A 25,671-nucleotide genomic window follows, 5' to 3' on the forward strand; every position below is an offset into this window, starting at 1 on the left:
TCTTCAGGTCATTTGAGAGTTGTTTTGAGGCTCCCATGTTGCCACTCTTCAGAGAAGATGCAAAGAGGAAAAGCACTTGCAGTTGGCCACCTTAACCCTTTCTCATAATTGGATTCACCTGTGTGTGTAGGTCAAGGGTCAATGAGCTTACAAAACAAATTTTTTGTTCCAATAATTAGTGCTAAAGTTATTCAAATCAATAAAACGCTAAGGGTGCCCAAACTTGTGCACCTGCCTAGTTTCGTTAAAATAATGCACACTTTCTGTAAATCCTATAAACTTCATTTTACTTCTCAACTATTACTGTTCGTCTGCTGTATATTTAACTGAAATGGCTGATCCGAACAACCAATGATTTATAAAAGGTGCCCAAACTTTTTCGTCCCACTGTATGTTTACCTTCAGTTAAGCCTGTGCTGACCATGATATTTACCTTAGAAACCGGAGGAATCAGCTCTGTCATGAACACAGACAGAATAAGAGTTTGATATCAAATATGTAATTGTTTTTTTACTGTCTGCAGTCATCATTTACACAACTTGAACTTCCATCAGATGAAGCTGAATCCTAATTTTACATTTGATTTTTAAATCCGCTGCAGCCTGACAGACAAAATACAGGAGACAGCAACTGAAGAAAGATCATTCCAGTATTTTATTAAATAAAAACTGCTTTTGCTGCAATTTCTGACCATTTCATTGTTTGAATAATTATTCAGTAAAAATTTAATCTACTGTTGGACTGTAGCAACCTTACACTTTTATAATTATTTCTGCTGTTATTGGATAAATATATTGGTCAGAGCCTGAACACCTTCTGGGCCTGATCCGGTCTGAATCCGTGATCCCGATCTGTTTGGATCCTTCTGCTGTGGAGGTGGACTCCAACACAGTTTGCTGATCCCATATAGAGCATAATCCTTTCGGGCTTCATACAGAAAAATGTGATTTAAACAGTGATCTTACAGTAACTACAGTAAATGTTTCAGAGGAACTGACAGTCTGACAGCTGCATTACTGCGCACAAAGTTAGATAGATGGAGACTACAGATTTGATTCTGAGCCGATTATAAACGTAATCACTGTCTCTGTCCTCACTGCCTATTGACGAACTAATGTCTAACTGGGATTTAAGTGCATCTGTAGGTGAATTTGCTCCTTTTTGACAGCAATTTCATGAGTGACCTGTCAGACAGGTGCGGAGGAGTCAAAGAGAAACCTGTCAGCGAGCAGGCTAGGGTCATAGAGTCTGTTACCTTGGGTATTAAGATTAATTTAGATCATGCTGCCTAAATAAATGTCTTTGCATTTGAAGACAACTGCCAAGTGTCAAGACTTGCAAGTAGAGGGACTTTGCTTTATTCAATGATCATAAGTTCCCTTAGTTTTTTGGGCACTATGTTATTGTGCCTTTTAAATGTTCACTTGTGCCACAGCTGCTTGACCTCAGCTCATGGAGATTGTGTTGACATTTTTGCCATGTCTATAACTTCAGGAGTGGAGATGAGAAAATTACTTATGAACAGACATGAACCTGAGGGGGCATAGTATAAAGATCCCGTATATCACATTTTGTGTTTAAGGTTGAAACATTGTTTTGTTACTTGTCATCTCAAGTGACCCTGTGGGGTAACAAGAGTAATATAATCATTGACGATATCTTGAATTGAAGCCGCCATACAAATGAATGGTAAATCTGACGTCATTTTGACTAGTCAGAATGTAATTAGAGACATCTCAAATAGGTATTTTGTCTAGTCAAAACATAATTAGAGATATCTCAATTTACTAATACGTCTAGTCATAAATCAATTTCAGATATCTGGAATGTAAGTGAGGTGAAACGGATTTTATGTTAAAACGGCCTGCCATATTGTTGATGATGTGTCGCTGTGTCAGGACTTGAAGCGTGTGTCGAGTAATTGAGGGAGACTTTTGTGCAGCGCGTATCGAGGCTTGTGTCGGTGACGTTCGAAGCCTTGCTAGCCGGCCGTACCACGTGACTGATTCAGGAAACGATTCACGGGTTCAGCGTGCGATTTGAAATATAAGGGGCAGCGAAACGCAATGGATCCACCCCCTCCCAGTTTGTGGTATTGGGAACTATTGCGCGTTGGTTTGCAATCTGTTTGAGCTGTTTCAAGAGGAGACTTTCCCTGTCTGGGAACATTTTGAGCTGATCTCTCCTAATAAGGTGTGCAGATAGTAATAAATTATTACCCCAGCTTTATCTGTGCCCTGTGCAGGAGCGCAGCTATATACTTTCTGAGGTGTATGCAGACAAAATTTTAGCCCCCCCATCTCTCACACGTGATATCTTCTAATTCTTTAATATATTAAATGTTTTAATTTTTTAATTAAAGTGTTTCAGGTGTCTTCCTCCACAAATAAAAAAAACGCACTGACACTGTCAAACCACAGTTTATTTTTACTCAACTTCTGCTTTTAGAACATGACAAAATCAGACCTTCCATAAACTATAAAATACATCACATACACCTCAAAAACACTGGAGGCACTGTGTGAAAATCAGAACTCATGATAATGAAAACCATTAGTGTGATCCTCTGCAATCTACAAGCCACCACCTCAAAAAACCCAAAAACAACTAGACTCGAAGCAACAGGTGAATTTAAACATGCAATAAACTTCTTTTTAATAAGCAGCATCAAAGGAATAAATAAGATAAAAGTAAGCATTTGTGCAAATTCCAAATTAGGGACCAATTCATTGTCACTGGACTTTAACAAGGTCAGCCATGCACTCCTGTGCACAGCTGATCAAGGGGTGTATGTGAATCAGCAAGAGCATCGTCCTGCAATATTTATTTTATGGCCACCAAAAAAACCAGAAAACAACAACAACAAAAAAGGAACTTTAATCAAATAATGATCGGTTAGAAACACTGAGGAGGGGTGTTAAATCATGTTAGTTCACAGAGTGTTAACAGTTAACAGTGTCAGTAGCAAAAGGTGCCAAAGTCACCCATGCCATTGCGTTTGAACTGGTTTCCCTGAAAGGAGACAAAGATTTGGTGGCCCTTCAGATCTTGGACAGCTCGGCTACAGGACGTCTCCTTGTTTCTGCTCAGCTGATGACCAAACTGCCACTTCCTGCCTGCAGAGGCTGTGGTGTCAGCATAGGAGCCGTTCTCTGCAGACTCCAACTGAAGAGCCACTGGGGTGCAGCTGGTGGGGGGGATGGCGACAGTTGTTGTTGGTATAGAGGTGGAGATCAAGGGAAGATCTGAAGATCCTCTCTGCTTTTTCTCTTTAGTTGTGTGAGCATCAAGGTGCTCTGTGAAGAAAAGGTGAGCTGATTATTGATTGTTTACTGAGCTATTTACTAGGTCTTTTGGAGTGCAGGGGACACTCCTGAAGACCTTCTATGACTCTGTGGTGGCATCAGCCATCTTCTATGCAGCAGTATGTTGGAGCAGCAGCTTATCTACAGCTGAGAGGAAGAAGATAGACAAGCTCATCAGGAAAGCCAGCTCTGTCCTAGGATGTCCTCTCGACTCAGTGCAGGTGGTGGGAGACAGAAGGACTCTGACCAAAATAACATCACTGATGGACAAGGTCTCCCAAACCATGCATGAAACTCTTACTGAGCTGGAGAGCTCCTTCAGTGACAGACTGCTGCATCCTAAATGCACAAAGGAGCGTTACCGCAGATCCTTCCTCCCAGCAGCTGTAAGACTTTATAATCATCACTGCTCCCAACAAAAACCACAATAACCTACACAATGTAGGATAATATATAATATACTGTAAATAGTCCGGCCTGTTAAGGTTCAACACACAGGCACATCATGTACATTGTATATAGTGTTATTATTAGTAGTATTAAGGTTAATCTTGTTTGTTGATTTTATATACATTTATATTCTTTTCTTAATAGTGTGAATTATTATATTTTTACTTATATTTATAATAACTGCGGCTGCTGTTACACCCAAATTTCCCCTCTGTGGGACAATAAAGGCTGTTTCTTCTTCTATCAAAGCTGCCTCACGCTTTACCTACCTTCACTGTTCACAGGTGTGCGGGGTTCTTCCCCGCTGTTGGGTTTCACTAGAATCACCCCATAGCCTTCATTGTTGTGGATTACATTGTTCTCCATGGTGATGGATGGCATCACATCCATCTCATCAGCAAAGTCCTAGACACACACACACACAAAAATAAATAAGACCCTGCTGACCACAAGATTCAGAACCTGTGTGCGGTGATCCAACAGTGCTAACAAGGCTAAAACAACTATTCAGAGTTCACAAGGGAATAAAATCCCAGCTTTAGAACAGCAGACCTACTGGAAGCAGAAGAGTCCTGCTCCTGAGTTATCATTAGTAATAAATGACAGCTTTATTAAATGAAGCAGAAACATTCCAGCTGCTTAGTGAGGAATTGACTGCAGCATTTGTTTCAGATGTTTGAATATTTGCAAGCGTCTCACCTTGATGAGGATTCCATCCTTACAGTGATGAATGCCATTACCAACCAGACTGCAAACACTGCCAGGGTAAATCTCCACACCTGCCCCCTGCAAACATACAAGGAGCAGCAGGGCTAGCCACATCAAAAGTATCAGCTGATCACTGATCTGTCATTTTTCTGGCTCACACAAAAACAGACCAAGAACAGCAGTGCAGTGTGGTCTTTACTACGACTGCTTTACTGATCTTCTCTCAGATCAGATGATCCTGAAGCTGGGATCAGTTTGATTTCAAAGGTCAAAATAGTTTCAACACACAACTTCACAGTATGGATGTACTGGACATGCCAGTGAACACTCAGAGGTTTACATGTGATCGATGAGTTAAGTTCTAACCTTGGAACCATAAAGGTCACACATGTTCATGGTGAGACGAGCAGATGTTCGCACAATAACTCCAGTGGTGTCACACTGCAGCACACAGTTCTCCATATTCAGAGTCCCCTGACGCACACCTAACAGTCACACAGAAACACAAGAAGACACGACATCATCATCATCATCATGTTACTTCACAGAAACAAGAAACCTCCGAGTAGGTTTCAGAGGCCCACCCACAAAGCACAGGACCTAACAGATTGCCTGCTGACACTGGTGCCAGATACCACTCCCAAAGATACCGTTTCCAGATCAGAGCTTTCTGCAAGTCATTATTAGGGCCCAAGCACAACCTGTGCAAAGGCCCTATTGTAATTGCTTTGGACATTTAGGAATACTCGGCTCTACAGACCTCTGACTCTTTTTCAGCACTGTAGCCAGGCTGACAAAACTCATTTTGCACACATCAGGTCTGGTGAAAATGTAAGTATTTTAATGGTTTCAGGCATGGCCCTTTCAAAAATGGCTCTACAGTGCCACCTTTAGTTCAATTCCCACTGCTGTGTACGTGAAGTACATGTATGAAATTTGGTACGCATATGTAACGTGTCCAGACAAACAAAAAAGACCACAGGTCGAATGGTCTAAACCCAACAGGAAGTCTGCCATTTTGAATTAAATGGCTGATTTTAGTGATTTCCTGCCCTTATATTTTATCTAATAAGTCAGAGGTTTTCATATTTGTTTTGGCTTATCTACATACCAGGGGGAATCTAAAGTTAAAAAATGGTGAGTTTTCACCAGAGGGTGTGGCCGTGACACCACAGTGAATTTTGATCATTCATGGCTCCAAATCATCTACACAAGTAGCCCATCAAAATATACCACAGGTCACCAAATTGTCACGTCTCAAACATACATTGTCCAATCTGTCCCAAACTTCACATGGTTCATGAGAGGGTGAGTGACTCAGGACACGCCCATGTTCCCGCTTTGTATCACACTTATAGCGCCACCTAGTGGCGAATGGATCATTACATGATCATTACAATTTCATTGATTTGGCGCAGTCATTACATACAGCATCATGACACTTTAATTAGTGGGCACTCACCGACGCCACCTAGTGGACGCGAGAGACGTTCGGTGGCAGAACGATGCAAGGTATGGGTAGCCTGCTGGGCTGACAGCATCCGGGTGAGTCTGTTACTCTCCCGTCCTCGACAACCTCCGAGCACAGCACTGGTTGAGCGTGCCACGGGTCGATGCACGCCGGGTGCAAGGGCTCGATCATCACCGCTTGCGGTTTTAATTTTCATTTTGTTTTCATTTTGTGCTACTAGTCTCTGTGCTACTAGTCCATAGAGCAGGGGTAGGGAACTCCAGGCCTCGAGAGCCAGTGTCCTGCAGGTTTTAGATGTGTCCCTGATCCAGCACACCTGACTCAAATGACTGAATTACCTCCTCAGTCTGCAGTCAAGTTCTCCAGAGTCCTGCTAATGACTTCTACAGTATATGTGATTCAGGTGTGCTGGATCAGGGACACATCTAAAACCTGCAGGACACCGGCTCTCGAGGCCTGGAGTTCCCTACCCCTGCCATAGAGCCAGTTGGTGCATGCTGTGATGGGAATCACCACCTCAACCTTGGTGGAGGTATGCAGTGTCAGTCTGCAATTGTTTTAATGTTTGTGGCTGACTGTTTTAAAGTTAAAGGTCAGCTATCACAGTATCTCTTTCCTGTTCGAACACAACATACAGCACAGTAGTGTGATGGCAGCTCAGTGTAACACTCACACAGAATGCCTTCAATAGCATCATGTTGGATGAACTTGATGTTGGACAGTCTGACGTCGGCTCCTGTCGACTCCACAAATGAGTCTCCTTTGTTTTTCTTCTCAATCACCACCTCATCAGGAAAGCCAAAGCCTGACACACAGAAACCAAGACGTGTCAGAACACAGCAGCTGAAAAGCACTATTCCCACCACCCAGACGCACAACACTGTTCAGCTTTAAAGATTGTATCATCCTTCAGGGATAAAATGCCACAGAGGGATTTTCTTTTTTATGATGTGACTGACTCTTGTGATTTGATGCTATATAATTAAGATGGAATTGAACTGAATATAGAAAAAGAAAAAAAAGGAAAAAAAACCAAAAAAAAAAACCCAGCAGGAACAGTTTTCATGCATATTTTGCAAAGTATTGTGATTTTTTTTGAGGTTGTTGAAGTTTGATTTATTTAGCAAATCATCAGGCTGACACAGCTCTTACTTCCAAACATGCCTGGGTGATATGACATTTATATCATGTAGTAATTTATATGGTATTATCGCAGATGATGCATTATGGCACAGTCATACGTTGTGCTTTTTTAAATTTATTTATTTATTTTTTAAATATTCTATGAGTAAAGTTTAGTTAATCAGGGGCCAACACTGTAGCTGAACAGCTCCACTTACCCATGTTATTGTTGGTAAAATGGCAATATTAGTCTCTTGGAAGCTCAGGGTAGCTAGTGTAGCTAGATGTAGCACTGATAGACCCGCATCTGTCTGGTGAACTTCCCATGTTAGTAACTCATAACTGAAATGTGAGTAAAACACAACCGAGCCTTCTTTCCAACTGTGGTTTGCACACACAGTCTTTAATTTGTTGGTCATGAGGGCCTGGAACACAAACGAGGCTGTTCAACTGGGCCAGAGAGTCAAAGAATGCATAAAAAGAAAGGGAAAGGTCACATGCATGTCCTCACATGCACACACAAACCCAAAACAAAAAAAACAAACCCAAAACAAAAAAACAAAAAACAAAACAACAAAAAAAAAAAAACAGCTAATGATGTATCAAAAGAACACCAGGTGACAGGTATCTCAACCTGTAGCTGATGGGACACGTATCTCAGCTTCCTACCTATTCCCTATTCTATCTACACGATCAGGGCACCTATCAATATTTTTCTGGGGTCCTTAAAAAAAAAAAAATAAAAATAAAAAAAAAATAAAAAAAAATAATATATATATATATATATATATATATATATATATATATATATATATATATATATGAATACAGTATCAACTTCATCTGATTAGGTCATCTTTGGTGTCATGTACTTGGTTCCAGCATTTATATATGGATCCATGTGGTGGACCTGACTCAGAAGCTCACTGAATAGGCTGTTATGTTTACTGTCAGCTTAAACATGAGAGGGAGTGTCCTACCTTCTATGGTGATTGAGTCTGGTATGACGATGGAACTGCTGACACTGTACATTCCTGGGAGAACAATCACCAAGTCGCCCTGATAGCACGAATCCACCGCAGATATTGGCTCTCTGTGGAACTAAATAATGACAAAGCTCATTTGCTGGCTTTATACATGCACTGACAACACTGAGCTTCAGGACTTTGCAGTCATCCTCACTAGCAGTTTAACAACTTCCCAATGCTATAAGCAGGAAACAGTTTTGCTCTATGGTGTGTAAATACAGCATAAGAGGCTGAGCTTCAGCTGTCTTTTTTAAACATGTAACAGGCAGCAGCTGCAGAAAGCACATTAATATTTCATGGAGTGACTTGTGTGTGAAGCTTTAAAATCTAGAGCTGAGGAAAGGGTCTTCGATGAGTACCAAAGCTGACAGGCTGCCCTCGTTTTCTCATGAAAACAGTGAGGAGATCACATACATGCGTACATCCAGTTTTACCAGAATGAACTCCCAGCTTGAAAAATATTTTACGCGTTTGTCTCATTCCCTTCATTACCTTAGGTTTATTGTAATGACTTTTATTTCCCTGTCACATTTTAGTTTTGATCACTGCTTTTTTGTTTTTATCTTTAGTGGTAAAATCCTCTAACAGAGGCTCTTCTTGGGGTGAAATTTTGCACCCTCCCATTTGCAATATTTTCACAAAGGTGCTGATCATGATTTCAAGAGATGTGTTTCCCCCAAGTCTGTGACCAACAACTGCACAATTAGGGCTGGGCAATATGGACCAAAAATAATACCTGAATATTTTTTAGCTGAATGGCGATATTCGTTATATATCTCGATATTTTTTCTTCCCAAAAGGTATAAACAAAATGGCACTTCTGAGTGTTCCAAAGGTCATACAGTGACACTTTTATTAACATTCAGCGGTAGATGTACATGAGAAATTGCTCAAAAATCAACTGTGGGCATATTTAAATAATAATGCTTCTCAAATAAATTAATGCTTTTTTCCTCTATTTAAAAAAAAAAAAAAAAAAAAAAAAAAGGACTCAGCTGTGCTATAAAAATGTAAAAGAAAAGATACAGAGCAAAATTATCAAAAGGTTGACTTATTCTTTAAAATGGTGAAGTCTACTTCACTGGAAAGTGCTTCCTCCTGTGTGTACTCCTGTAAATCAGTGATGTGCAGTCAGGGGAGGCAGTGCTTCACCGGTCATCATGACAAGTAAAAATACTAACAATGATAAGAGAAAATACATTTGACCACTTAACTGTTGACTGTTATGAAAAGGAAGGATTTAAAAGCAGCAATACGATTCTCTATGGGCAGAGAAACAAGTGTTGGGATTTTATTTTTTAACCAAAAGAATAAGATGACAAATGTTTAAAAGAAAACTCCAGGAAATTAATTAATAAACAGTGGCTGAAGCAAACAGACAATTTAATAAATAAATACATTAGACATTAGAAAGTGCTAGACAAACTTCCTAGTCTCAGTTTCTTATCTTGAAGGTTCGGCCACAGTACATACAATTAAAACTTCACTATGTTCTGTTATTAATCTGGATAAGATTGCTTTGTATTGATTAACTGAAACACCAGAGGAGATGAGCTTTTTGTACAAGGCTTTATCGCTGATGGAAGAAAATCTGAGTCATGAGAACCAGCACCGGACAGACCAATGACGAAGGCCAAACCGTAGCACACAGACTGTTTACGTGTAGATAGTGGCAGTATAAAAAATGTTATGGTTAGTGAGGAACATGGGCTCAGAGGGGAGGAAGACAGAGCACATACAGGCCTGTGTCTTCCTGAAACTCTGGGCCCCACATGTATATGGGTGATATCTTCTGATTCTTTATATATTATATGTCTTAATTTTTTTAATTAAAATGTTTCAGGGTTAGTGTTCGACACAAGCACGTCGAAGAGGCTCTGATGCCAAGGGGTGATGTAAGGAATCATGTGGGTTAATACACCCAACAACCCAACATTTTGACTTGTCTACTTGCAACTTCAGCATAATTGAGCTTGGACTACAAAAATCACTGCAAGAAAAACAATGGCAGATTCACAACAAAGAGGAAAGAAAATGTAACAGGGAATAGAGAAAACTGAACAGCCTGTACATTATGACCCAAAAAAGAATATAAAGATATCTACGCAGCACCGGGACAGAATGCATTTAAATTTCCTGCACTCCTACACACTCAAAGTATACAACAAAATGTATTTAAGGGCTAAAATCGTGGAATTTATGCATTGCCTGTTAAAACATATGGAAGACATGCGGGTTGAGCCAGTGCAGTGCTGTGGCTCACCTCTGGTGGCGCTGTGTCACATAAAATAAATGAAGCAGGCGGTTGGTGCATGCCCATTGCTGTCTCTCTTTATATCGCCAATATACATGTTTAATTACACATGCTACACATACTGATGTTCCACAATCTGTCTAATATATTGAATGAATGTGTGTGACATGTTTATTCTTTGTGACTGGTCATAAATGCATGGTGAAAATACACAGGGTGAGGCAGAAAGTACCGTGCGCCATCGACAGGGGGCAGTGCTGCAACAGTGCTGTCCCATAGGGAGAAGGATAGGCATATGGACTTTATCTTCAAATAAAGGCAAGAACTAGCTGGGAAATTTAAAAACCTGTTTTATTTGTAATAACAGATAAAACAGGTTTTTGAATCTATCGTCTGATTTCTCAGACTTTTTATCTGATTTAGTGCTCAGTTCAGATAAAATAATTATAGTGGGTGATTTTAACATCCATGAAGATTGCTGAAAATTACAGCCTCAACACTGCATTTAATCTATTATTAGATTCAATTGGCTTCTCTCAAAATGTAAAGGAGCCCACCCACCACTTTAATCATACTCTGGATCTTTCCTGATATATGGTATAGAAACTGAAGACCTAACAGTATTCCCTGAAAGCCCCCTCCGGTCTGATCATTTCTTGGTAACATTTACATTTACTTTACTGGATTACACAGCAGTGGGGAATAAGACAGTAGAAGTCTTTCTGAAAGTGCTGTAACTAAGTTTAAGGATCTAATTCTTCATTATTATGCTCTTCATTGCCATGAGCCAACATACTGCAGAGCAGCTACCTAAACTCTGCTCCCAGTGAGGTCGATTATCTCGTCAATAGTTTTACATCCTCACTGCGTACAACTTTGGATACTGTGGCTCCTCTGTAAAGGAAAGCCTCAAATTAGAAGTGCCTGACTCCGTGGTATAATTCACAAATGCACAGCTTAAAGCAGATAACCTGTAAGCTGGAGAGGGAATGGCGTCTCACTAAATTAGAAGATGCTCATTTAGCCTGGCAAAAGAGTGTGTTGCTCTATAGAAAAGCCCTCCGTAAAGCTAGGACATCTTACTATTCATCATTAATTGAAGAAAATAAGAACAACCCCAGGTTTCTTTTCAGCAGTGTAGCCAGGCTGACAAAGAGTCAGAGCTCTGTAGAGCCGAGTATTCACTTCACTTTAACAGTGACTTCATGGATTTCTTAAATAAAATTTTAGACATTAGAGAAAAAATTGTTCATAACCATCTCAAAGATTTATCTTCATGTTCAGCTACTTTCAGCACTGCTGGTATTTGTTTAGACTCTTTCGCTCCAGTTGATATTTTGGAATTAGGCCCGGTTTACACAACACCGTTTTGATGTGTTTCTGCCTTCTGTTTACACGATAGCATTTCAGAAACAATCTGCTTTAACACGGTGACACGTGGAACGATGAAAACGATGTAGTTCCCATGCCAGGCCACAAGTTGGCGTTGGTTTTCTCTTTGCCAAGCTCGTTTATGCAAGATGCACATGCGTGGAGGGACACCATAGGAAGCGAGGTTGGATCGTTGCTGCACACAACGCTGAATTACAAAACGGTAAAAACACAAGAAAAGCACAAGAAGCGCTCCTCATTCTGCGAGTACTGTTTATCAATTTGCACATTCACGGAAAACTGTGGCCGTCGCAACCATAGTGCGCATGTGCGAGTCACCCGTTTTCAAATCACCCCGGTTTCAAGTGTTTACACGAGAACGCGTTTCTGAAACACTCCGTTTTTGCTTTGTTGTCGTGTAAACGGAAGGGTGAAACGCACCAAAACAACGCCGTTGTCATGTAAACGGGAGGGCGAAATGCATCAAAACTACGCCGTTTTCATTTTGAAACGGCGTCATGTAAACAGGGCCCTAATTTCAATAGTTACTTCCTCCAAAACAGCAACATGTTTATTAGATCCCATTCCTACTAGACTGTTCAAAGAAGTCTTTGAAATTATTGATGCTTCAATCTTAAATATGATCAATCTGTCTTTATTAGTTGGCTATGTACCACAGACCTTCAAGGTGGCAGTAATTAAACCATTACTTAAAAAGCCATCACTTGACCCAGCTGTCTTAGCTAATTATAGGCCAATCTCCAACCTTCCTTTTCTCTCAAAGATTCTTGAAAGAGCAGTTGTAAAACAGCAAACTGATCATCCGCAGAGGAACGGTTTATTTGAAGAGTTTCAGTCAGGTTTCAGAATTCATCACAGTACAGAAACAGCATTAGTGAAGGTTACAAATGATCTTCTTACAGCCTCTGACAGTGGACTCATCTCTGTTCTTGTCCTGTTGGACCTCAGTGCAGCTTTTGATACTGTTGACCATAACATTTTATTACAGAGATTAGAGCTTGCTATAGGTATTAAAGGTACTGCACTGCAGTGGTTTGAATCATATTTATCTCATAGACTCCAATTTGTTCATGTAAATGGGGGGTCTTCTTCACACACTAAGGTTAATTATGGAGTTCCACAGGGTTCTGTGCTAGGACCAATTTTATTTACATTATACATGCTTCCCTTAGGCAGTATTATTAGAAAGCACTGCATCAATTTTCATTGTTATGCAGATGATACTCAGCTTTACCTATCAATGAAGCCAGATGACACACATCAATTAGTTAAACTGCAGGAATGTCTTAAAGATATTAAGGCCTGGATGACCTCTAATTTCCTGCTTCTAAATTCAGATAAAACTGAAATTCTTGTTCTCGGCCCCACAAATCTTAGAAACATGGTGTCTAACCAGATACTTACTCTGGATGGCATTACTTTGGCCTCCAGTAACACTGTGAGAAATCTTGGAGTCATTTTTGACCAGGATATGTCCTTCAATGCACATATTAAACAAATATGTAGGACCGCTTTTTTTGCATTTGCGCAATATTTCTAAAATTAGAAACATCCTTTATCAGAGTGATGCTGAAAAGCTCATTCATGCATTTATTACTTCTAGGCTGGATTATTGTAATTCATTATTATCAGGCTGTCCTAAAAGCTTCCTGAAAAGCCTTCAGCTGATCCAAAATGCTGCAGCTAGAGTACTGACAGGGACTAGAAAGAGAGAGCAGATTTCTCCCATATTGGCTTCTCTTCATTGGCTCCCTGTTAAATCTAGAATAGAATTTAAAATTCTTCTCCTCACATACAAGGTCTTGAATAATCAGGCACCATCTTATCTCAAAGACCTCATAGTACCATATCACCCCAACAGAGCACTTCGCTCTCAGACTGCTGGCTTACTTGTGGTTCCTAGGATAATTAAGAGTAGAATGGGAGGCAGAGCCTTCAGCTTTCAGGCGCCTCTTCTGTGGAACCAGCTTCCAGCTTGGATTCAGGAGACAGACACCCTCTCTATTTTTAAGATTAGACTTAAAACTTTCCTCTATGATAAAGCTTATAGTTAGGGCTGGATCAGGTGACCCTGAACCATCCCTTAGTTATGCTGCTATAGGCCTAGTCTGCTGGGGGGTTCACATAATGCACAGTTTCTCATTCACCTTATTTACTTTGTTTATACTCCACTCTGCATTTAATCATTAATTGATATTAATCTCTGGCTCTCTTCCACAGCATGTCTTTCTCTCCCCTCAGCCCAACCGGTCGCGGCAGATGACTGCCCCTCCCTGAGCCTGGTTCTGCTGGAGGTTTCTTCCTGTTAAAAGGGAGTTTTTCCTTTCCACTGTCGCCAAGTGCTTGCTCATAGGGGGTCGTTTTGACTGTTGGGTTTTCTCTGTATTATTGTAGGGTCTTTACCCACAATACAAAGCGCCTTGAGGCGACAGTTTGTTGTGATTTGGCGCTATATAAATAAAATTGAATTGAATTACTGTGGAGAGAGTGAGCAGCACCAAATTCCTGGGAGTGCACGTCTCAGAGGACCTGTCTTGGAGCAAGAACACAACATCACTGGCCAAAAAGGCTCACCCGCGCCTCTACTTTCTCCGCAAGCTAAGAAGAGCTGGAGCTCCAACCCTCATCATGTGCACCTTCTACAGAGGTTGTCTCTGGAGCTTGAAAAAGGCGACTGGACTTCTTTTTGTTTCTTGAAGACGTTTCACCTCTCATCCGAAAGGCTTCTTCAGTTCTCAACCAAATGGTGGAGAGACCCAGGTATTTAAACCCCTGTGGGCGTAGTCCCCTGGAGGTGGTTATGACCCTCTATTGATCATGTGCGTGAACACATGTGCCCAGGTGTGAAGGGGGCGTGGGTCATATTTAATCAGTGGTTTCAGTTGAAACCAATTTAGGACTCCGCTCCATTGTTTCCTGTGGCCTATTGAGGTCACTGGAACAAAGGTGTGAATGGGGGTTGAGACGTCTGGGAAGGGAGCTCAGGACAGCACTGTAAGCGGGGGAAAGTTGGTGACGTAATCCACCTCCTCTGTTCAATGATGGTTGTTCACAGTGGACATAGATGGCTTCTTTCACTCCTCTTTCAAACCATCTGTTTTCCCTGTCCAAAATGTGAACATTGGCATCCTCAAAAGAGTGCCCTTTTTCCTTCAGATGCAGATGTACTGCTGAATCTTGTCCTGTCGAGGTGGCTCTTCTATGTTGTGCCATTCGTTTGTGAAGAGGCTGTTTGGTTTCACCAATGTAGAGGTCCGAGCACTCTTCACTGCACTGAACAGCATACACTACATCGCTGATCTTGTGTTTGGCGGGTTTGTCCTTGGGATGAACCAGTTTTTGTCTTAGGGTGTGACTTGGTTTGAAGTATACTGAGATGTCATGCTTGGAGAAAATTCTTCTGAGTTTCTCTGACAAGCCCGACACATATGGGATGACAATGTTGTTCCTCTTGTCCTTCCTATTCTCTGTAGTTTGTGTTTGGCCTTCATTCCTGTGCATCTTAGCTGATTTGATGAAGGCCCAGTTGGGGTAACCGCATGTTTTGAGGGCTTTCTTAATGTGTGTGTGTTCCTTATGCTTCCCTTCTGCCTTAGAGGGAACACTTTCCGCACGGTGTTGTAGGGTCCTGATCACCCCAAGTTTGTGTTCCAGAGGGTGGTGGGAGTCAAAGAGGAGATACTGGTCTGTGTGTGTGGGCTTCCGGTAAACTTTAATGTTGAGGCTTCCATCTTCCTCGATAAGCACCGCACAGTCCAGGAATGGTAACTTGTTATCTCTGGTGTCCTCCCTGGTAAAACGTATGTATTTATCCACTGAGTTGATGTGACGAGTGAAGGCTTCTACTTCATGGGTTTTGATTTTGACCCAGGTGTCATCTACATATCTGTACCAGTGGCTAGGTGCCATCCCTTTGAAAGAACCAAGAGCTTTACTTTCCACTTCCTCCATGTAAAGGTTGGCTACAATGGGAGACACTGGGGAGCCCATGGCACATCCATGCTTCTGTCTGTAGAATCCATCATTGTATTTAAAATATGTTGTGGTAAGGCAGAGATCTAAAAGTGCACAAATCTGATCTGGGGTGAAGCTGGTTCTGTTCAGTAAGGAATCGTCTTCCTGTAGTCGTCTTCTGACGGTCTCCACTGCCTCAGTTGTGGGTATGCAAGTGAAAAGTGAAACCACATCAAAGGACACCATGGTTTCATCTGGATCCAGTACAAGATTCTGGACCTTGTTAGTAAAATCTGTAGAGTTTTCAATGTGGTGGGGTGTGATGCCAACAAGCGGTGATAAGATGGTGGCGAGGTGTTTGGAAATGTTGTAGGTGACCGAGTTTATACTGCTGATAATGGGTCGAAGTGGGACTCCTTCTTTGTGGATCTTTGGGAGTCCATAAATGCATGGAGTGGCTTCTCCAGGGTACAGGCGGTAGTAAGTGGGGCGGTCAATGGCTTTTTCCTTTTCAAGTTGTTGCAGGCAGCAAACAACTTTTTTCTTGTAGTTGCTTGTGGGATCACGTCTCAAGACCTCATAAGTATTGTTGTCACTGAGGAGTGTAGTAATTTTGTTGTGGTAATCCGATGAATTCAGCACAACCGTGCACCTCCCCTTGTCGGCTGGCAGTATGGTGTTGTTTTGATCCTTGCTTAGGGCTGTGATGGCCTTCTTCTCCTGAATGGTGAGGTTGGATGGAGGAAGTCTTGCACTGGAGAGAGTGGCTGAAACTTTCATCCTGATCTGTTCTGCTACAGGATGAGAAAGTTTGTTATTTCTTATAGCGGTTTCTGTTGCTGTGATGAGGTCTACTATAGGAAGCTGTTGTGGGGCTATGGCAAAGTTGAGTCCTTTGGCTAGCACATTTTCTTCTGGTTTGGTGAGGACCCTGTCTGATAGGTTCTTCACCCACTTTCCTTGGTTTCCATTGCTTATCGTGTCGTCCTGTTTGTTAACAGATGAATGGTATGCCTTGGTTTGCAGAGTTTGAAATTTACGTAGTTGTCTTTCCTTGCCTTTGATGTGTTGTGCGAGCTGGGCTTTGTCCACAAATGTAGAAACTTCTTCTGCGATGGTGTGAGGTAAGAGTGATGAGAGTTTCTGCTGAGTCTGGTGGATTTTGTTCTGGAGTGCATCTATGGTGAAATGGACCTGTCTTATCCTTTCACTCAAAAGGTGGTTCTGTGCTCTCCATAGAATTTGGTCAGCTCTATGTCCTTTTACTGTGGACCCAAGGTGCAAACTCTTGGGAACCAGTCTGGACTGTCTGCATCTCAAGTTGAAACGAAGGTGGTTCCTGTAGTCCGCTAGCTTTCTTGAGTCCCTTTCATACTCCCGCACCAATTGAAGGGTGTTCCTCCCAAAGTGCAAGGCAATATGTCTGTGTAGATTCTCAGTCATCCAGGTCATAGTAGTCTCTGGAGCTTGAAAAAGGCGACTGGACTTCTTTTTGTTTCTTGAAGACGTTTCACCTCTCATCCGAAAGGCCTTTCACCTCTCATCCTTTCGGATGAGAGGTGAAACGTCTTCAAGAAACAAAAAGAAGTCCAGTCGCCTTTTTCAAGCTCCAGAGACTACTATGACCTGGATGACTGAGAATCTACACAGACATACTTCTACAGAGGTTATTTGCAAAAAGTGCTCCGCCGTTTTTGGAGCCGCTGCTCTACCAGCAGCTCGCCTCTCTAGCTGTCAGCTGACCGGACTACCGAGGTTCGCTTTAGCCGGAGAGAACGTCCGACTGCTGTCACATCATATTCAACTTCCCACTGGTTTTCACCCCTGAGTGGAAGTTAAACACAGATATAACTCATTCAGACAGGGGCGTGGTGGCCATTGGGAGGTTCGGGACGTTTCCCGAACGGCCAGTGATCAGAATTTTTTTTTTTTTTTTTTTACCCAATTAAGCACAGCAGTCTGCTGCAGCTCTCGTGGCCACAGGTGCAGTCCGCACCTGCAAATAAAGTTCTCGTCTTAAAATTATGGTTTGTCCGTTTGCCTCTCCAAACCAAGCTCCCGGGCTGAATTTTAACCCCAGCCCGCCCCTGGTTGGAAATTAATCATTCACTCAGCTGTATTCCTTGATTTTGAAATGTGCTATGCTTGTTTTAACAGCTTATTTTGAATTAGATTTAAAATCAAACCACAAAAAGGAGCAAAAGTTCGTTCTCTGTTTAACCAGCTGCTTTTACACAGCTGTGCTTCGCACTGTGACGGTTGCTAGGCGACATGAGCTATGCTCAGGTGAGGGCAGGTGATGCTGATATGAAGGTTAGACTGTCCGCTCACTCACCGGCCTTTGCGGTCTATGTGGGCTGGGTCCTTCGAAGGATGCCGCCCCTGAATTTGGACACAGCTATGGAGATGACGGAAGAGGCTACGCTGATGGATGGGAAATTTAAATACAAGAAACTTCCAGGTGGAAGTACAAAAAAAAAAATGCTGAGTTTGCTTATCACAGGAGCACTTCCACCCTTCGTTGGTCTGTGTACTAGACTGGTGGGAAAATAGATTTTGAACTGTAAGTTTATGTATATTGATTCATTTATCAACCAACTTAAATCAATATTTCGCACGTTAAATACTGAAATGCGATAAATTAATTACAAACCTTCTAATTAATTACATTAATTTTTTAATTGAGTCCCAGCCCTAATATATTAATATATATATATATATATATATATATATATATATATATATATATATATATATATATATATATATATATATATATATATATATATATATATATATAAGGGATGGCACGATACCACTTTTTTTATGTCCGATACCGATATTTTACATTTGGATATCGGCCGATACCGATATAAATCCGATATTTAAAATTGATCCAGGCATTTACCGTATTTTCCGGAGTATAAGTCGCACTTTTTTTCATAGTTTGGCTGGGGGTGCGACCTATACTCCGGAGCGACGTATATGTGACATTTATAACACATGAACCAAAATACTCCAGCCACTTGACATCTCCGTGAACTGCAGCTTTAAGCCAGTCTTGCGTAACCTGTGGGCGCAGTGGATGATGGATGGAGAGCACAGCTTAACGGCAACTGGGAGAATGCGCCACCCAACTTTCCTGGAAGTCATTGGATGGATCAAGAAAACATGGGCTTCAGTGACAAACCATCCTGTTGGGATTCAGAAAGGCTGGAATAATTGGAACTGCAGCTGACGACGAGTCTGACTAACGCGACACAGAAGAGGAAGCGGCGCTTCGTCTACGGAGTGTACGGAATTGTTTAGAAGTGACACCGAGGATGAAGAATTCAATGGATTGATGGTTTGGTTAACTTGTTAGTATGTTCTTTATGCTATGGTTATCTGAATAACTTAATGTTACGTTAACATACCGAACACGTGTTCGTTGTGCGTCATTTAGCTGAATGTGCTACGTTAGCATAACGTAGGCGTAACCGTGTTCGTCCTGTTCTTTAATCCATTATTATTTTAAATTGCCGTTCAAGATGGAATTTCTGAATTCCCCCCCCCAAAAGTGCGACTTATAGTCCAGTGCGACCTATATATGTTTTTTTCTTCTTTATTATGCATTTTTTGGCTGGTGCGACCTATACTCCGGAGCGACGTATAGTCCGAAAAATACGGTAAAAACATTAAAAAAAAATTTTTTTAAAAAGAAGGCAACAGTCTCTCACACAACAAAATCAAAGTCTTTTAGTTGTCTCACATACAAGACTAAGGACCAGGGAGGGCAGAGCTTTTTAGGCAGTGGCACCAATGCTCTGGAACTGTTTACCACTCCAGCTCCATTTAGCTGACTCTGTGGCATCCTTTAAAAAATAGTTAAACTTTTCTGTTTAACCAGGCTTTCTGGTTTCTGACTTTATTTTTATTCTTTTTCTTTTAATATGGTAATGTTATTATGTTTTTAACATAGTGTTTTCTGGGGGTGGGGGGTGATATTGTGTTTTAATTATTGTACAGCGCTTTTCTGTCTGTGAAAAATGCTATATAAATAAACTTTACTTACAACAATAACTATCACCTGAATCCTGTTGCTTCTGTGTGAGAAGGTGATGCTTATGGCATGTTGCAAATTTCATTAGGGCTGCAACTATCGATTAATTTAGCAATTGCGTATTCTATTTATATTGATTACCCAAGTAACTGGATAAGAAATACTTTTTTTCATATTGGGGTGGCTGTAGCTCAGTAGGTAGAGCAGGTCACCTACTGATCGGAAGGTCAGTGGTTCAATTCCTGGCTACTGCAGGCTGCATGGCAATGTATCCTTGGGCAAGATACTTAACCCCAAGTTGCTCTCCGACCGTTCCGTCGGAGTATGAATGTGAGTGAATGTTAAATAATTAAAGCACTTAATTAATTAATCATGGAAGTGCTTGTATGAATGGGTGTGCATGGTTAAATGTAAAACGTGTTGTGTAAGCGCTTTGAGTGCTCATATCTGAGTAGAAAAGCGCTATATAAGAACTAGTCCATTTACCATTTACCATATTAACAGTTCATCTGCATATTTTAACTTCCCTGTGTTGAACAAACAAGGTGGATGGAGCAGCTACAAAGTTCTCTTTTCTTCACTTACTGATCAGGTGGTTGATGAAGGACCTCCAGCTGTTTCCCAGTAAAGGTTTAATGGAGGTTACAGGGATGAAAAGGCTTCTTTTGGACACTAGAAAAACATTTCCTTCTGCTCCATCTGAGCGCGCCGGCTCCGCCTCTTTCCGCTTGTGCAGACAGACTGCACGTAAATCAGCTTACTGCTGCTATTGCGTCATCTGTGTTCACGTGAAAAACTAGGGGCTGCGTGAGCGCAGCCTTATAATGCTTTATATTCACAAGCATTCTCCTAAATACGTTTCTACTGTAGATTTATATTTAGTCACTCATCGAGGATTAAAGTATAAAAAATATTTTGACGGGGAAGGGGGTCCTTCCGGTACCGGACAATCACTAGCTCTCTAGCAGTATGTCCGGGAGCTGAACTAGAGAAAAAAATAACTGCTGAAATTCTCAGCACAGCAAGCACAACACACAAACAGGCAGAGAGCGGTGGAGGCGTGGAAAAACATGTCAGCGATGATCCACTCAGTGTTAAAGGGAATCTGTCGCAGCGACGGAGAACTGAGGGGGTTATTTCCTGATTCCCACTCCATTCCAGTACATGGCGGTAATGCAGCTTTAAGCTGGTTTGGTCAACCGCAAACCCACAAGAAGAAGAAGACGACGGAGAACTGTAACGCAGCTAATGTGGGTCGGATCAGATCGGATTGCATTTTTTATTTCTTTCCGATATCCAATCCAGTAATTCAGGCCAGGACCAGACCGATACCGAATATTGGATCAGCACATCCCTAATGAAAATAGGGATATTTCTTAAAAAGTCTATATATCGCCCAGCCCTACGCACAATCATCTTGGATGACTGAAGCCAGCTAATTCATTTATGCCTCAGAAGAATGAAAAGCATTTGATCTTTTGAACACCATGTGAAGAACGGGACCTGGTCAGATGTGCGCCTGTGGAACTGACCTGAATTTCAGTGTCTTCAGAAGAGCACAAAGGTATCAGTCTGGCACTGAGCAAGGACTGGAGCTGGACGGTGCTGCAGGAGGCTGTAATCACATGAACCACCTTTGCCCCTGATGCTCGAGGCCCACGGCTCTGCACACACTGCTGCCTTGTATTTCCTTTGTAGGCCAGCACATACCTACATAGGAGGAATGGGGATGTTTAGATTGAGTATGAGAACGCAAAGTGAGGAAAAGGCTGAAGGACACACACAGATTAACTACCTCAACAGGGGGTTCTCTATGATGTATAACTTTCGTTTGAACGTCTCCAGCTGGTCACAGAGCTTCAGGCCCTCCACCATGGACACATTGTCGAGCTCTGAGTCAGAGTCTGCGCCGAGGCTGCTGCGCAGCACAGAGAACTGCTGGAAGCACTTGGAGCAGTTCTCCAGTAAGGACTGGTATTCTGCCACCAGGCCAGCTGGGACTCTGTCTTCTAAGATGTCGTAGTAGCTGAAACAGGACAACTTTTAAAAAACAGGGGCCATGGGCACAAACTGAAATGTAAGATTATCATCGAGAGTACTCACAGTCTGAGGCGGGGTTCCACACAACGAACAAAGTAGTCAAACTCATCATCGTCATCTTCCTCATCCCACTCCCTCCAGATGTGTTTATAGAAAAACCTAAGAGGAAAGGATGTCACAGCTGGACAGGAAATGGTATTAGACAGGTTAAATATGTGGCCAAGTCCCAAGTCCTACCTGAGATGCTCAAGGGCAAGTGCAGTCTGGTCAAAGTCCCCAGACTCCTCATATACCACCTGCAGCTCCTGCAGGGGGACTTTGTGCTGAGTGGCCTCCAGAAGAGATTTCATGGCCTCTTCAGAGAGTTCACAGCCTTTGGTGTCACACTGCAGAGGCAGCACGAGCCTCACACATGCCTTCAGATCCTTCACTTCCACATCTTGCACCTGAAATCACCAACAGTGAGAACAGCCACAAACCATTCATAACAAGTTTACTCAACATACTTGACTCTCTCCTTCTTATGATGTCTTTCTCCTCCTCCACCACCACTGCTCTCACTCTCTCTAATTACCACCTCCTCCTCACCTCAAGCTTCTATCTCCTGAACTGAAGTCAGGGCTCTAACACATGAAAACATGCATAAATATGTTGTCGCAGTTACTTATTGTCAGCAGATTAGACATGCGATCGTCCCGTCTCTGGACAGCGAGCCTACTGAACAGCAGCAGCAGCAGACTGACAGCCTGCACTCACTGCAGAGAACCAGCAGTAGGAGCTGTTGGTCCTCTAGCAGCCACCTGCCTGCTTCATATAGACTGGCTGTGTTTTTGTCTCCAGTGATGAAACAAGTTTGCTGTTGTGCCAGAAAGTTATTTCTGGTATTTGGCATTAAAAAAATGACTGCTAGTATTGAAACTACCGTAAATAACTTGTTGGCCTATAATCTTTCAAACATCTCTCTCATAAATGATATCAAGTGATTTTGAGGGGAAAAAAAAACAAAAAAAAAAAAAACATTCCTACCACGAACTAGAAGCTACAGTCATTTTTTATTTTTTTTTTGGCAAAGTTACTTTTATATATTCTTCATTTATCCAGGTAAAATGTCACTGACATTAAAAATGTCTTTCGAGAGAGAGATGTGGCCAAGAGGGCAGCAGAAACCGCAACAAGTATAAAACAGTTCTATAAAGATATTTTAAGTGGCAAAAAAGAGTCTGGATTGACTATAATGTGGAATACAGAGTAGGTACAATAAGAGTCATAAAGATCCTGGCAAAACAGGTCATTTCTTATTTCATATATAACCAATTTGTAAGCACTTATCTGTAGCCTATTTACCAAGCAAAAAATATTAGACATAGAATACACAAAGAAACCTCAGAAATCACTTTTTGACAGACAATCAGGATGTTGAAATTGCTCCACTTTTACTAACTCTTCATAGGAGGCAAACACAGGCTCTGGCTATCAGACATGTCAAGCCAGCTAAAGAAAAGCGAGCCTGGCTTTGTCAAATTTACTGTGTAGTATACCCCTCAGTGCTGACCACTGATTTATCAGATGCTTTTTTGAAAAGGAAATTCACTAAAGGGATTTGAAAACCACTTCAAATCTAGCTGCAAATTTGCTAAGTTAGCACAGTCAGGTCAACTGAAGTTCCTGATCACAACTGTGATAAAAGGATGTCAGGCTGATGGTTTGCATTTCCACATTTACTACAAAAACACTGCAAAATGCCTAAACAACTACAAAGCACCCACAGTGGAGGGCTGGAGAGCAAGTCAGTTTATTAAAGTCACAATGGGTAACCAGACTGGTTAAGAAAAACATCAACTCACCTCCACCAGAACATCAAACACATCAGTAGACCACAGAGCCAACCAGTCACACAGCTCCAACATATTCTCCAGGTAGTCTGCTATGAAGGCCTTCACCTCTGAGGGCTTACAGTCTCCTACACACCAAGAGAGAAAACAGAGACTGGAATCAGGACTCTGCTCCATCACAGCCATGATGACTGTCTCTGACTCTGTTACCCAGCATGTAGTCCTGATAAGCCTTGAACCTCTCGTAGAACAGCAGCTGGCTGGTCTGAAACGTAACGGGAAGCCCTGAACCTCCTCCTGAAGGTCGTTCCCGTCTCTGCAGCTGCGTCCCTAACTTTCCTGCGCAGTCATCTTCATCTTCCTCCTCCTCATTTTGAAATAGGTCTGTTAAAGACAGAAACATATCCAGCTTTGCTTTCATATGCCTTGGCAGATCATGTTTCCATTCAGTTTTATTCATAGCGCCAAATCACAACAATCGCCGCTTCCGGTTGCTTAAGAGGACAGTCGTGCCGCTGCCCCAGCTGTGCTCTGCATGGACAGGACCGTCTGTTTTCCCCGGCCTGCGGGGGCAACCTGCAGCGTGCAGACCGGGCATGCACAGTCTCACAATAACGCCCTCCGGACCGAGACAACCAGGGCCAAACACACGGATCGGCACGCGTCAGGAAAATCTGACCAGGTTTCCGTGGCATTTTTACGACAGCGCAGCTGACATGCGCGTTACCTGCTGCTGGCCTGAGTATTTACATAGGTGAAAGCCTGCTGCTCACCTTGAATTACCTCTGACCCACGGTGGTCTCCGGGAGGGCCGCTGTCCGTGTCCACGTCAACTTTAATAACAGAATCCAGCTCGACCGCGTCCTCCATTAAGAACTGATAAAAGCAAGTGTTCCTCAGCTTCGGGCTGAAAGCCGCCAACGGCTAAGACACACACCGCCCTCCTACTTTCAAAACGTCCCGGCTCCGAGCGTCACAACCAATCAGAAGAAGCCAGCTGAGGGGATGCTCCGCCGCCTAGCTCTCCAACTGCCTTTAAGCCAATGGAAAAAGAGGACGCAGAAATGTGCCGCATGCGCAGATCGCTTTCCTCGTGATCGTTCCAGAATTGTTTTATTTTATTAACAATTACAAAGAATTAAGAGTCATGTATACATAAAAAGTCAAATGAGGGGAAATTCTCGTGTCTTCACATGCTTTTTGTTTGATTCAGAGGTGGTTTAATGTAGAAATAAAGGTTTACAGTGTACTAAATATACTTTACTCTCTCTGCTGACATCAGTCAGTGGAGCTCACCTAGCAGTGCATTTCTTTCTCTCATCCCTATGACAGCAATCATTTGAATAATCCAATATTTAATTAGGACCCAGCCAACCGAAGGGTCGGCGAGGGGCGTAGGCGCAAAAAGGGGCGCGGTCGCATGTGACCCCGTTCCTCATGGAGACGTGCGTCAGGTCGAGACGTTTACGAAAATATGTGGGTGACTGGAAAAGTGCCTAATTGGAACTGTTAGAGTTCTCCATTATTATTTTTTCTTTATTATTCTTCTTATTCTTTATGAGTAAACGATCGCAAATTTGACCCCCTGAACATATTCGAAAACTCACCAATTTTTCCACAGACGTCAGGTCTGGCGAAAAATTTTGCGGCATCGCGGGCGATGCATATTCATAACCATAATTTGCATTACCGTAGCTACATGAAAACTTGGCCGATTTGAAAAATTCAAACGGTTCCTGAAAGCTGAGAAACAGCGCTTTGCGACCATATTATTGCCTTTACGGTAACTGCATCTGGCCCGCTGCAGGAAGCCCGCTGCAGGAAGCCCGCGAAAACAACATCCGGGCAGGGCGGAGAGGAGCGGATCTGAGATCAGCGGAGATAAATACCAGCGAACAAAACAATTTACGGAAGCAAATTTTCAGAAAGAAAAATGTCAATAAGACAATCAAAACGAGTTATCAAACCACCTCAGAGGTGTGGAGACTAAGAAAGCAGCAGAAGGAGAGAGAAGAAATGTAACGTTAGATCGGCTGAATTTCCAAATGAAACTACATGAATATATGTGACCGA

The 25,671-nt window shown here is 42.1% G+C and overlaps 1 protein-coding gene across 2 annotated transcripts; it reads right to left on the bottom strand.

Annotated features, from left to right (window-relative positions):
* Positions 1-2,421: 2,421 nt before the first annotated feature.
* shcbp1 (SHC SH2-domain binding protein 1) lies at positions 2,422-25,305 on the bottom strand. Of its 2 annotated transcripts, none has more exons than XM_030724562.1 (13): positions 25,206-25,305; positions 23,809-23,982; positions 23,611-23,726; positions 22,004-22,212; positions 21,830-21,925; positions 21,522-21,752; positions 21,259-21,436; positions 8,037-8,157; positions 6,608-6,739; positions 4,830-4,948; positions 4,455-4,541; positions 4,025-4,160; positions 2,422-3,296 (listed from the first exon to the last, which is right to left on the bottom strand). In XM_030724562.1, exons 2-13 carry the CDS (start codon positions 23,813-23,815, stop codon positions 2,959-2,961), a joined length of 1,770 nt encoding a protein of 589 aa, XP_030580422.1. In that variant the 5' UTR covers positions 23,816-23,982; positions 25,206-25,305; the 3' UTR covers positions 2,422-2,958. The 2 variants fall into 2 exon arrangements, with proteins under 2 accessions (XP_030580422.1, XP_030580421.1); XM_030724561.1 differs by lacking the exon at positions 25,206-25,305 and adding an exon at positions 24,372-24,589.
* Positions 25,306-25,671: the final 366 nt, after the last annotated feature.

The sequence above is a fragment of the Archocentrus centrarchus genome, unplaced genomic scaffold (assembly GCF_007364275.1).
Source record: "Archocentrus centrarchus isolate MPI-CPG fArcCen1 unplaced genomic scaffold, fArcCen1 scaffold_37_ctg1, whole genome shotgun sequence".
Taxonomy (NCBI): domain Eukaryota; kingdom Metazoa; phylum Chordata; class Actinopteri; order Cichliformes; family Cichlidae; genus Archocentrus; species Archocentrus centrarchus.

What these genes read in the sequence shown, in the direction of transcription:
- shcbp1 (XM_030724561.1), bottom strand. Translation starts at nt 24,468, where the DNA reads ATGGAGGACGCGGTCGAGCTGGATTCTGTTATTAAAGTTGACGTGGAC. An exon ending in TTATCAGGACTACATGCTGG is followed by an intron (nt 23,727 to 23,808) that starts GTAACAGAGTCA and finishes CTTGGTGTGTAG; the next exon opens with GAGACTGTAAGCCCTCAGAG. An exon ending in TGCTATTGAAGGCATTCTGT is followed by an intron (nt 4,949 to 6,607) that starts GTGAGTGTTACA and finishes TGTGACTGTTAG; the next exon opens with GTGTGCGTCAGGGGACTCTG.